This window comes from Lotus japonicus, chromosome 5, assembly GCF_012489685.1.
Source record: "Lotus japonicus ecotype B-129 chromosome 5, LjGifu_v1.2".
Classification (NCBI taxonomy): Eukaryota; Viridiplantae; Streptophyta; class Magnoliopsida; order Fabales; family Fabaceae; genus Lotus; species Lotus japonicus.
The window spans coordinates 19,401,413-19,414,137 of NC_080045.1; the positions used below are offsets into that span (position 1 = coordinate 19,401,413).

Genomic DNA, 12,725 nt, shown 5'->3' on the forward strand with positions numbered 1-12,725 from the left:
TTTTCATGTTACATAAAAAATGTTTTATATAAGTTATTTTAGTTGAAAGACTTGGGTAGAAAAGTAAGTTTTGAAGAGATTTTCTAGCATTCACACATGCGAAAGTTTGACAACACTTGGATTGACCTGAAAGCTTCAAATACATGGGTAACCATATCTGAATATTTGATATGTAACTTGTATTATATATGTTATTTATGGTTTAAAAACATTACTTGTTCATAGTGAGTTTGAGCATGCAGTTAATGAGAAGATGTCTTAAGAGGATTGGACCAATAGAGGTGTCTCCTCCACTCGTACTCAAATATGGATTGGCCCAAATGGGGGAATACAAAGGGGTTAAATATATGACGTTGGAGACTTGGTTGCATGATAAAGGCATGGTGATTGTGTCCACTCCCTTACGCATGAGTCAAGCGCCCCACAATCATCCCATGTTTCTAGTTTGCAGGCTTACCTTAGAGTAAGGTTAATGATGAGAGAATGTTGCACACTGAGAAAAAATGGAGCAGGAGAAGGTTGTACTCCAAAAGAAGATTGAGCAAAAAAGGACCAGAAGTTGGTAGATATGGAGCATGGAGGGGATGAAGAAATGATTGCTCATTTCAACACTATGTCATCGAACATTAAATGGATGCATTGAGTCAATCGTAGTATTTTTGATCTTTGAGAAATTTGATGTCATTCTTCGGCCTACTCCAACTGGTGCTCCATTCCCGCTGCTCCATAGCCTACTCCATCTGTTTTTTATTGAGCATACTCTAGGCGCAACTTCTCGGCATCTTACTCTAACTGCTCATGTCTTCTGTCTATTCCGCTAGTTGTTGTTTGGTTTTCTTCAACTACTGCTTTGGATGATTATTTCGAACTTCGTTATGAAACTTATGGAAAGGATTATGAGCATGATGATGCATAATCATTTAATTTTTATTACTTTAAAATAAATTGTGCTTTGCAACGACCATTTTCAACGGCAAACCCGTCGAAACTTATTAATGATATTTAGCCGTCGGTAACATACTGATGGTAAAATCCTTCAATAAATTATTGAAGGTATTTAGTAGTTTTGGTAAAATTAACCAAGAAGCCAAATACTTACACCTTCTTGGCTATCAACAATTTATTATTGCGAGCTGTTTCTCTTAGTTATGGACGACTTTTGGGCCTCGGAAAAATGTTTTTCCCCCTTGTAGTGGTCTCTTCCTTTAATTGAAAGAGGAGGAAGAGATTGAAATCACCGAAGAGAGTATTTCCATTCCAACATATTTGAAGCTCCTAAAGAAGACATGGATGTGGGAAAGGCGTCCAAGTACTTTGTGGGACTAGTGTGTCTAGAAGTGACCAATTCACGGATGAAGTGACAAATCCGAGTCAACATGTTTGGCATCCTTATGAGAAACCACATTTTGGACCATAAAAAAGGCACTATGATTTTCATAGAGTAGAAGAGGGACATTGGATAGCCTTAAAAGTAGCTCACGGAGCAAATTGACCAACCAAACAAGCTCAGAAGTAGTATTTGACAAGGCCCGCTACTCCGATTCACAGCTGGAGCGAGTAGTAGTGGATTGCTTCTTAGAACTCCAAGACAATATATTATAACCTTGTAAAATTGCATAACCATAAGTTGAATGTAGAGTGCCAGTGCATCGTGCCCAATCAACATCACTATAATCAAGAATTGTTGAGGCACTACTACAAAAAGTACTTTTCACATCGGGCGAAAAGTACTTTTCACATCGGGTATACAACCGATGTAAACAAAGGTGATGTGGTATGTCCCCACCTTTTCACATCGGGTACACAGCCGATGTGAAAACTACACATTTCACATCGGTTAATGCCGCAACCGATGTTAAAAGTATGTTTAGTAATTTCTTTTTCAAATCTGCACGTGTATTTCACATCGGTGGAATCAAATACCCGATGTGAAAACTACACATTTCACATCGGTTTATGCCGCAACCGATGTGAAAAGTCTGTTTAGTCATTTCTTTTTCAAATCTCCACATGTATTTCACATCGGTGGAATCAAATCCCCGATGTGAAAACTACACATTTCACATCGGTTTATGCCAAAACCGATGTGAAAAGTCTTTTTTTTTTAAAAAAAAAAACAAAACCAGTTATGTTTGGAATCAATTAAAAAGTCATACCTAGCACATTTTCCATTCAGAAATAGCTCATATAATTAGCTCATAACTAATTTAACTTTCCAAAGTTCCAGTTACAGAAAGTGAAGTAGCACACACTGTTAACCTAACATAGAAGGAAATGAGAGAAAGTGGATGAATATTATTTTCATTAGTACATTGCACTAACTATCTCTCAACCAGTATAACTAGCTCATTCATTACATAATGAATCTGATGAACAAAAACTGCAAGTATAGATAAACACATACCCTTAATTTAGACTTTCTACTAAATACATGCTCCAATCTTTTTCCCCATAACGATCTTTTTCACCACCTACATATGGAAGAATATAAGAATAAAGATGAGGGAGAAATAGAGAACTAAATCAACAAACTTCAGCTTTCTCATTTATTTACAATTGATCCATTGCAAACTTAACTTTTCTACATAAATGCAGGTTAAACAATTGAAAATTAAAAACAGGAGTTAAATCAGGATGTCTAAAAGAGAATAAAAAATTGAAAAGCAAGAAGCAGCTAACACTGAAATTGTTAAATGACAGAAAAATGAAAAGCCAAATACAAAATGATGCAGGTAAACAGTTAAGGAGTGAGGGATGTGAATTTCTAAAATGACAATTGAGGCCTGCAACAATAAAAAAACTCAGATCATGCTTTTATGGACATGGATGAGGCTCTGTGAATTTTATGAGCAAACGATGATTATGAAACTTTGGTAATCAGAATTAGCAGCATGAAGGAGTGCTTATTTTTGCAAATAAAAAAAAAAGAGAAAAGATTTGGGTAAATGTGAGACCTCATAAAATAATCTGGCCAGAGACAGTCACCGATGTGGAAGAGGAATCAATATCAATATAGCTAAACTCTTTTCAAATAACCACCACTTTTATCTCTCTTCAAAAAATCATTCTCTAGCTAGGAAAAAAGTAAGGAATTCAAAATGAGCAGTTAAACAAACAAGCAAATTAGAAATTAAGATCACTGAAAATGAATATTACTATCTATCATATATTACAATCTTTACGGAAATCATCAATGAACTTAAAGGGTGATAAAAAAGTACCTTCTTTATTAATGCGGTCCCCTTCTCACTAACATAAATACCATCAAGAAACTTCCTGATATCCTTGTTCTTAACATGGAATTTATGTAACAAAAACAACAAAATAACCAAAATTAAAATCCAAGCAAGACAAAAATTAGACAACAACAAAGTCAGGCATTAGCATGTATCCATAGAATGAAAAAAAACTGTACCTGATTGATAAGGGCACATGACCTAGAAACAAGCTCAATGTCATTTCCATCGAAAACCAACTCATCCTTCACCTTCTCAGATCGCACAATGGAAACTCCATCAAGCATATCCACTTTCCTCACCTAATCACACAATGACAAAATCCATAGTTCAATTAATCAACAAGAAAAATCAGACTTGAATTACCCAACTAAACGAACAAACGAATGCAAAATTAAATTACTTGAAAAAAAGCACATTATTGACACAAATGCACAGTTCAAAGTTAATAAAAAATAAAAAATGGTCAGCACTTAACCAGTTAAACAAACAAGCAAATGAGAAACTAAGATGACTGAAAATGAACATTGTTATCTGACCCATATACCAATCTTAACGAAAATCATCAAAGGAGTTGAACATAGGGTTTAGGGTGAACGAAAAGTAGAAAGCTATGGATCTTGATGCCAAAATTCATTTTTCTAGTAGTGCACACTCCAGAATTCCCCATTGAAGTCGCCAATTAGTGCACCTTCATGCAAGTTGTTATCTTTAGCATGACTGCGTGCAGTGGAAGTGAGATATATTCCCTGAAAGCCCAAACTTAGATTAGTAAAGATACAAGAGGCTAATGACAATTTGAAGAAAATATAGAACTTAGACATGTTTCCATGTATGTACCTGTCCAACCAACATTATAGAAGCAAAAAACCCAAGAAACAAAAAGGACGGAACCAGTGTATAACTGCAGGATGAATAACACAATGAGGATAATTGAATTTTGATAACTAGAAACTATAGGTATAGGAAGTACAGCTCAAAAAATTGAAAACTGTGTTAATGGTCAATCTGTTCCCTAAAAGATTTTGCCGCTAGTAAGTATGTCTTTGGAAGAAGAAAATACTTGCAAAGTTGCAAGTCCCTGAACGTATAAAACATCAGTCAAGTTACAGAAGTTTAAGTTGATTGTAGTGACTAAATTGAGTGACCGTTTAAACATTCAGGAACTTTCAAATATATTACCTTGACCTTCTTAGTGGCAAAATCATTCGAGGCGTGATCTGTATAAAAAGAGAAGCTTCTGTATTTCTTAGTGAAAAGACCTGCTATTGAATCACATATGAGCAAGACAGCCAGTGAGCATGAACTTGACAATACAAATGCAGATTGCAGAAATTATTGATCACACTAGTATAGGGGAAATGCTTCACGTTACACAAGAATACAACCCTAGATACATAGTAGATACTCTCAAATGTGCACAAACATTTTCATGCCAAGCTACAAAGGAAGTTCTCAACTGGGAGTTTGCAATGCCAACAGCGAGGGTTTATAGTAAGTCATGGATTAGAACATGTTTAAAACATAACATAAACTCCCAAAATATCCTTATTTCAACAAAGAAAGAAAATATTGAAAACCCACAATCCAAAATTGTTTTTCCTCTAGGTATGCAAAGAGCAGAATTGAAAATACAAGCACCTTTTGAAGTAGGTAGGTCCTTGCCGTCCTTTCTGTAATACTCCCTAATGGAGACCAGTGTTTTCCCTCTGAAATCCTGAATCGTCACCTTCCTCTTCTCCGAAAGCTGAAACAACCCACCAAAACAAACAGGAAAACAATCAAATTTCTTCAACCTAAGCAACCATTGCTTCAAAAAATAACCAGAGTGTGAAGATGAAACAGACCTTGCAGATGATGAGATCGCCATCGTCATCGAACTCCTTGTCCTGGGTAACTCCTTGTTGTTCTTGTTGTTCTTCATCTAGCTGTTGCTGCTTCTCTTCGAGAAAAGCTTGCACGATCTGCTTGACGAAGGCTTTGAAGGGAGGGAGAGAGAGGTCGAGGCCTGGAGTGTCAAACAGAGCTCCAGAAACCGAAACCGAAGACGCCGCGCCAGAGATAGAGTTCGATCTGGTGAGGTTTCAAGCTTAGAGCGCGAGATATTTGTTTTCGTAATGAGAGGAAGAAAGGGTTGTGTCGAATTCACAAGGTCCTTGAAGGAAGCTAACAACAAGGTCCTGAACGAAGCTAACAACTCGCCGCTGAACGAAGCTAACAACAAGGTCCTTGAAGGCAGTGAGAGCGAAGGCAGCGAGAGCGAAGGCAGCGAGAGCGGCGGCAGCGAGGACCGGCGACAGCGAGAGCGGCGGCAGCGAGGACCAGAGACAGCGAGAGCGGTGAGTAGTGGCGGTGAGGCGACGATGCGAATGCAGCGAGAGCGGTGAGGCTACGATCGGGTTTTGGGTTTGTTTTGGGTTTCTGTGTGAGAATGCTAGGTTTGTGATGTGTTTGGGTTTAATTTTCATGAAGGACTTTTCACATCGGTTGTATTATATCTGATGTGAAAAGTACTTCATGAGGGACTTTTCACATCGGTTGTATTATACCTGATGTGAAAAGTAATTCATTAAAATTTCAAAAATGCCACCGCTTTAACCTTTCACATCGGGTTTTATAGCAACCGATGTAAAACATATTTACTAATTATTTTTTACATCGGACATATTCTGAACTGATGTGAAAAGTCTTATGAAAGTTCACTGTAATTTCGAAATTGCCACCGCATTACCTTTCACATCAGGTATTTAATCAACTGATGTGAAAACCCTGATGTGAAAAATCCTTTTTCTAGGAAGCATATTTCTTGATAGTTAGGCCAAAATCCTGAGTCCCTTGGATATAATGAAGGATGCGCTTAACAACCTAAAAATTATTTATCGAATGACCTTAAAGAAACTGACTAACTTTATTAACATCAAAGGATAAATCTAGACAAGTGGGAGTCAAATATTGTAACGCTACCACCAAAGAACGATAGGCATTAAATCATAATAGGGTGAAGCATCAATCATCAAGTGAGTACCAACAGCCAGTGGTGTCAAAATAGAACTGGAGTCCAGCATTTGAACATGAGAGAGTAAGTGATGAGAATATTTACCTTTGCCTAAGAATATGCCATCTGATGGATAACTGACCTCAAGCCCAAGGAAGTATCCTAACTAACCCAAATACTTGGTGGCAAACTCACTGCCAAGATGAGTAATAAATTGATTGATGATAAGCAGATCACTATCGATGAGAATTATATCGTCCACATAGACTAGAAGATATACAGCTATTGATCCTTGTCAAAAGAAAAATAGAGAGGGATTAGTACTAGTACATATAAAGCCAATTCTCAACAAAAAAGAAATGGGTTGCTGAAACCAAGCATTAGGTAACTATTTGAGACCATATGTAACATCCTAAGAATTTTTTTATATATCCTTGAAACTAAGTAAACATACTTTACTATCTTATATAATGTCATAAGATTTTAAGAGATATTAACACTTGGGAATGGTATATAGATCCCAAATCTAAGAAGATGATATCCCATCTTATTATATATATAAACTGATAAGAATATACCCTATAATGTATCTTATATATTAAAAAAAAACAGAACTTGATTTTTATATTATTATATATAATAGTGTATACTTAAGAGAATATCTCAGGAAGTTGATTTGGCTTCCACGATATCTTATATATTACTATATATAATAGTTCCTTTAGTGCTTATAATTAAAAGATTTATTAAAAGCAATATTGAGGAAAGAGAGTATACATTAATTTTCCGATGTAGCAAAAAAAAAGAGTATACATTAGGAAAGACACAAATGTAAGAAAAGAGAAAGAAAAAAGAAGAGGTTTATGAGAGGAGCAGAGCAGAGGTAGCGTGAAGCATCCATAGCGTGAGAAGAAGAAAAGGAATTAGGAGCAGAATTCTGCGTGCAGTGAAGGTTTTACAAGGGCTCATCCTGGGAGAAGTAGGTAAGGAAAGTTTGCATCTTTACTGGGACTTTAGTAAAAGAGGAAGGGAAAAGGGATTAGGAAGGAAATGTTGAGAAATTAAATATCTCTTCTTTTTGTGTGTTAAAATTCACATATGAAATTGATAGTTTGTCCTAGTGATTTGGGGTATGTTACAGAGAAGAGCAAAAACTTAGACAATTGTATTATGTATTGCTGGAAAATAGGAATTTGGGTAAAGAGCTCTTAGTTGTGTGATGCAATTTTTTGGGCGCATCTTTGTGATTGAGATGAGTTAGGAAAATTTTAGAATCATTAGAAATTACCTTTTTGGGTGGGTAGCTTAATGACTGTCTAAATTAAAAATAAAAAAATAAAAGACTTGAGTAATCTGTAGAACAACTTGGGGGTGGAAATTGATTCAATTTTGTGAGCATCAGTTAGAATACTAATTCAATATTTTATTTTTACTCTAGATTTTGCAACTTTGGCTCATTAGCATCAGAGGACAACTTCTGTTTCAGCTGCTCAAGAAGTCAGTGAGTAAAATGATGGAGATTATAGCAAGTTTATAAATTATCTTATTATAATGGCTTAAATACTTTATAGGTCCCTGAAATTGTGCCCCGTACGAAAATAAGTCCCTGAAAAAAAAATTTCCGATTCCGGATCCCTGAAATTGTTTTTTTAATCAGAATAAGTCCCTACCCATGTTATGTGCTTATGTGGCTCTTATTTTGCACAATCATCATTTCCATGTGGATTTTTTAATTTTCTTTTGTTACACATGTGTTAATCAATTATAATTAACAAATAAATCTTAAAATTAAACCCTAAATCAATTAATTCCTAATCCCTAATCCCAAACAAATAAATCAGAAGAAAACAAATTATTATTCACTATGTAATTCTTATTCATCTTCATCATGAATTAATTTTCATCTTCATCATCTTCATCACCTTCAACCTCTTCATCTTCATCATTCATCCACCCCCACCCTCAACCCCACTGCAAAAACCTCATCGCAACCCACCCCCAACCACCAAAATCCCAAAAACCAACCCCCACCCCCAAAAACCCAGAAATCTAGTTTCTCCCTCTCCCCCTGCATCTCCCCTAATCCAGAAACCCAACAATCCAACAACACCAGCCCCCTCTCTCCCTTCATCCACAACCAACATGAACACCAACAACAACATGAAAATCAACCCACAGCCAACCCACAACCTTCACCAACAGCAACAACAATGTAACAAAACCCACAATGAGAGTGAGAAGAAAAAGCTGCGATAACCCAACTCTATGAAGCTAGAAAGATCAGGACCCAGAAATCGATCTAGAACCAACCCCCACCCCCAAAAACCCAGAATCGAACTAGAACACGAAAAAGGCGAAGTAGAAGAGATTGAGACAGGAGACAAAGGGCCAGTGGCACCACCGAGCCACCACCGCACATATTGGCGGCCGCCGTCGCGAAGAAGCTAGGGGTTCTCAAACCTGAAGCTCCCTTCCTTCACCTTCTACCTCTGCTTCTCTTTCTCCTTCTTCGACTTTCCTTTCCTTCTCTTAGGTTGAGTTCTGATTATATTAGATTTGAGAATTTAGGGATTTATGATTAGTGGGTTTAATTAGATTTAGGTTAATTAGGTAAATAATTTTTTATATTTAAATTTAATAGTTTTTTTATCCCATGTGTATTTAAAAATAAAAGAAAAAGCCACGTGTAAATATTGAGTCAGCAAAAAATATGCCAGATAGGCTTAAACCACGAGCAGGGACTTATTCTGATTAAAAAAACAATTTCAGGGATCTGGAATCGGAAAAAAAAATTTCAGGGACTTATTTTCGTACGGGGCACAATTTCAGGGACCCTTAGAGTATTTAAGCCTATTATAATTGATATATCTTCTTACTACCACAAAGTGAGATAAAATCATTGTTAAACTATTTTATGATTTATGACTTGGGTTATGAGGTGAAATTACTGATGTTATAGTTTAATGGTTGTCTAAGCCATTTTACTAATGTGCTAAGTAGACTGATTACATATTTTTCTGAAAGCGGAAGAAGATTTCTTAGAACTTGTAGCTAATGATAGTAAACATTAGTCTTGGTGCACCGTGTTGTATGTTCGGGCGGGAAGCTCGACTATGATTCGTTTAGGCGGGGAGCCTGTTATGAATTATTTGTCCAAGCGGGGAGCCTGCAATTGACTCTTCAGGTGGGGAGTTTTCTATGGATAATTGCAGGCGGGGAGCCTGCTATTGATTCTTTTAGGCGGGGAGCCTATGTCGACATGGTTCAAGATTCTGTTTACAAGCAGAGAGTTTGTTTTTGTTATTTTATTTGAGTAATAGCTTTACTTAGTTATGTATAATATGATTTGTATGCAATGATTTGGATGAGACCAAGAATATCATTCCTCCTAATATTCATTTAATTCTGCTTATTTTCTTTATTCTCTAGTATTTACTCACTAAGTATGAGGTGACTTACCTTGTCTGTTCTTTTCTTTTATTAATTCAGGTAATCAGTTGAACCTGTAAGATCAAGTTTTGATCTAGTAGTACAACTCTATGTTTTGATGATTACAAGTTAACCTTTTGATATGAACAATTGTGGTACTCTAACGTGTTTTTCTGAGTGTGCTATTTACAGGCTCTGACCTTGACTCAATCTCACACAAATCAGAAGCACTGTGTATAAAGAGTGACCCAAGCAACGCTTTCGCATTCACCATGTTCAGTATGAACAGTGGAAAAGCTTCAGAAGTTCTGAAGCTATACAAACTCTGATGTGGACTCAGTCGCTAGAAGCTCTGAAGATCCAGAAGTTCTGATAACCAAGAAACACTGAAGGTTCAGATGTTCTGATGGTGTAGAAGACTCTGAAGATCCAGAAGCTGAATAGTGGAAACTCTGAAGTCCAGAAGCAAGAAACTCTGAAGGCCATGTTCTTCCCTCTGAGTTCAGAATCAGAAGATACAATGGTCAGAGGATCTGTGCTTTCCCTCTGACTCTGATCAACCGGCTTCACAAGTTCCAATACGAAGCATTCCTCTGATCAGAAGTCTCCTAGGTTTAAAGGTCGCGTCGCTATCCAAGTACAAAAGCAACTGTACCTTCCTGACGACCTACCTAACGTTCTCAGCCACTGCAGAAGCTGGATTTTCCAGAACTGCCCTCCAACGGTAGCATTTCCCATGCATCGCTCAACCCTAATCCTTGGAGTATATAAAGAGGCTGAAGACTGAAAGAAACGGTTAGAAGCAAGAAGCATTCACATACGCAAGACATATTCGAAAATCTTCTAAGTTTTCTTTCATCTGAAATTCATTGAGTTTACTATTAGCTTTTTAGAAGCAAATCTTTTGTAAACGATTCTTTGATAAACAGTTTGTTTAGTTCCTTTAGGAGATCAAGGTTGATCGGATCCTAGAGAAGACTAAGAGAGTGAATCTTAGTGTGAGCTAAGTCAGTGTAATTGTTAGTCACTTGTAGGTTTCAAGTGCAGTTGTAACTCTTACCTGATTAGTGGATTGCCTTCATTCTAAGAAGGAAGAAATCACCTTAACGGGTGGACTGGAGTAGCTTGAGTGATTTATCAAGTGAACCAGGGTAAAATCCTTGTGTGCTTTTCTATCTCTTATCTTTAGCACTTAAGTTCTCGAAAGATTTGTCAAAATCTTTAAGGTGGAAGTTTTATACTGAAAACGTTATTCAAACCCCCCCTTTCTACCGTTTTTCATACCTTCAATTGGTATCAGAGCGCAAGTTCTGATTACCACACCTAACAGTGTTCAGTGATCCGGGCCGGTGTGAAAAACAATGGCTGCCACCACCAGTGAAACTCAAAGAGATGGTTACAATGCAAAGCCTCCTATGTTCGACGGTCAAAGGTTCGAATATTGGAAAGATAGACTTGAAAGTTTCTTTCTGGGTTTCGATGCAGATCTCTGGGATATTATTGTGGATGGCTACGAGCGTCCAGTTGATGCAGATGGCAAGAAGATCCCAAGGTCAGAGATGACTGCAGATCAAAAGAAGCTGTACTCACAACATCACAAAGCAAGAGCAATTCTTCTAAGTGTTATTTCCTATGAAGAGTACCAGAAGATTACAGATCGTGAGTTTGCAAAAGGCATTTTCGAATCTCTGAAGATGTCTCATGAAGGAAACAAGAAAGTCAAAGAATCAAAGGCATTGTCTTTGATCCAAAAGTATGAATCCTTCATCATGGAGCCAAATGAGTCCATTGAAGAAATGTTCTCCAGATTTCAGTTGCTTGTAGCTGGCATACGACCTCTCAACAAGAGCTACACAACAAAAGATCATGTCATAAGGGTCATCAGGTGCCTTCCTGAAAGTTGGATGCCTTTGGTGACTTCAATAGAGCTCACGAGAGACGTTGAGAATATGAGTTTAGAAGAACTCATCAGCATTTTGAAATGCCATGAGCTGAAGCGCTCAGAGATGCAAGATCTGAGGAAAAAGTCCATAGCCTTGAAATCCAAATCTGAAAAGGCTAAGGTTGAGAAGTCAAAGGCTCTTCAAGCTGAAGAAGAGGAATCTGAAGAAGCATCAGAAGATTCTGATGAAGATGAGCTGACTCTGATCTCCAAGAGACTCAACCGCATCTGGAAGCACAGGCAGAGCAAGTTCAAAGGCTCTGGAAAGGCAAAAGGAAAGTATGAGTCCTCAGGCCAGAAGAAGTCTTCAATCAAGGAAGTCACATGTTTTGAGTGCAAAGAATCTGGGCACTACAAAAGTGATTGTCCAAGGTTGAAGAAAGACAAGAAGCCAAAGAAGCACTTCAAGACGAAGAAGAGTCTGATGGTGACATTTGATGAATCAGAGTCAGAGGATGTTGACTCTGATGGTGAAGTCCAAGGACTCATGGCAATTGTCAAAGACAAGGAAGCAGAGTCAAAGGAAGCTGTTGACTCTGACTCAGAATCAGAAGAAGATCCTAACTCAGACGATGAAAACGAGGTATTCGCTTCTTTCTCTACCTCTGAACTGAAACATGCATTGTCTGATATTATGGATAAGTATAACTCCTTATTGTCTAAGCATAAGAAGCTGAAAAAGAACTTATCTGCTGTTTCCAAGACTCCTTCTGAACATGAGAAAATTATTTCTAATCTGAAAAATGATAATCATGCTTTGATCAATTCTAACTCTGTGCTTAAGAACCAGATTGCTAAGTTAGAAGAAATTGTTGCCTGTGATGCCTCTGATTGTAGAAATGAATCTAAGTATGAAAAGTCTTTTCAAAGATTCCTAGCTAAAAGCGTGGATAGAAGCTTAATGGCTTCAATGATCTATGGCGTAAGCAGAAATGGAATGCATGGCATTGGCTATTCTAAACCAATTAGAAATGAGCCCTCTGTGTCTAAAGCTAAATCCTTGTATGAATGCTTTGTTCCCTCTGGTACCATATTGCCTGATCCTTTACCTGCTAAAGTTGCTAAACACCCTCTTAAAAAGGGATCTTTCTCTATGACTAAATATCATGCAAATATTCCTTTA

The 12,725-nt window shown here is 37.2% G+C and overlaps 1 protein-coding gene across 1 annotated transcript; it reads right to left on the bottom strand.

Moving 5' to 3' along the window:
* Positions 1-2,142: 2,142 nt before the first annotated feature.
* On the bottom strand, positions 2,143-5,320 carry LOC130719251 (RNA polymerase II transcriptional coactivator KELP-like; the record flags this gene model as incomplete). Its single annotated transcript, XM_057569883.1, has 8 exons — positions 2,143-2,471; positions 3,222-3,290; positions 3,416-3,538; positions 3,776-3,985; positions 4,077-4,140; positions 4,419-4,501; positions 4,878-4,983; positions 5,084-5,320. Coding segments are annotated over 5 exons (528 nt in total), but the record flags the coding sequence as incomplete, so codon positions are not given.
* Between the last annotated feature and the right edge of the window lie 7,405 nt (positions 5,321-12,725).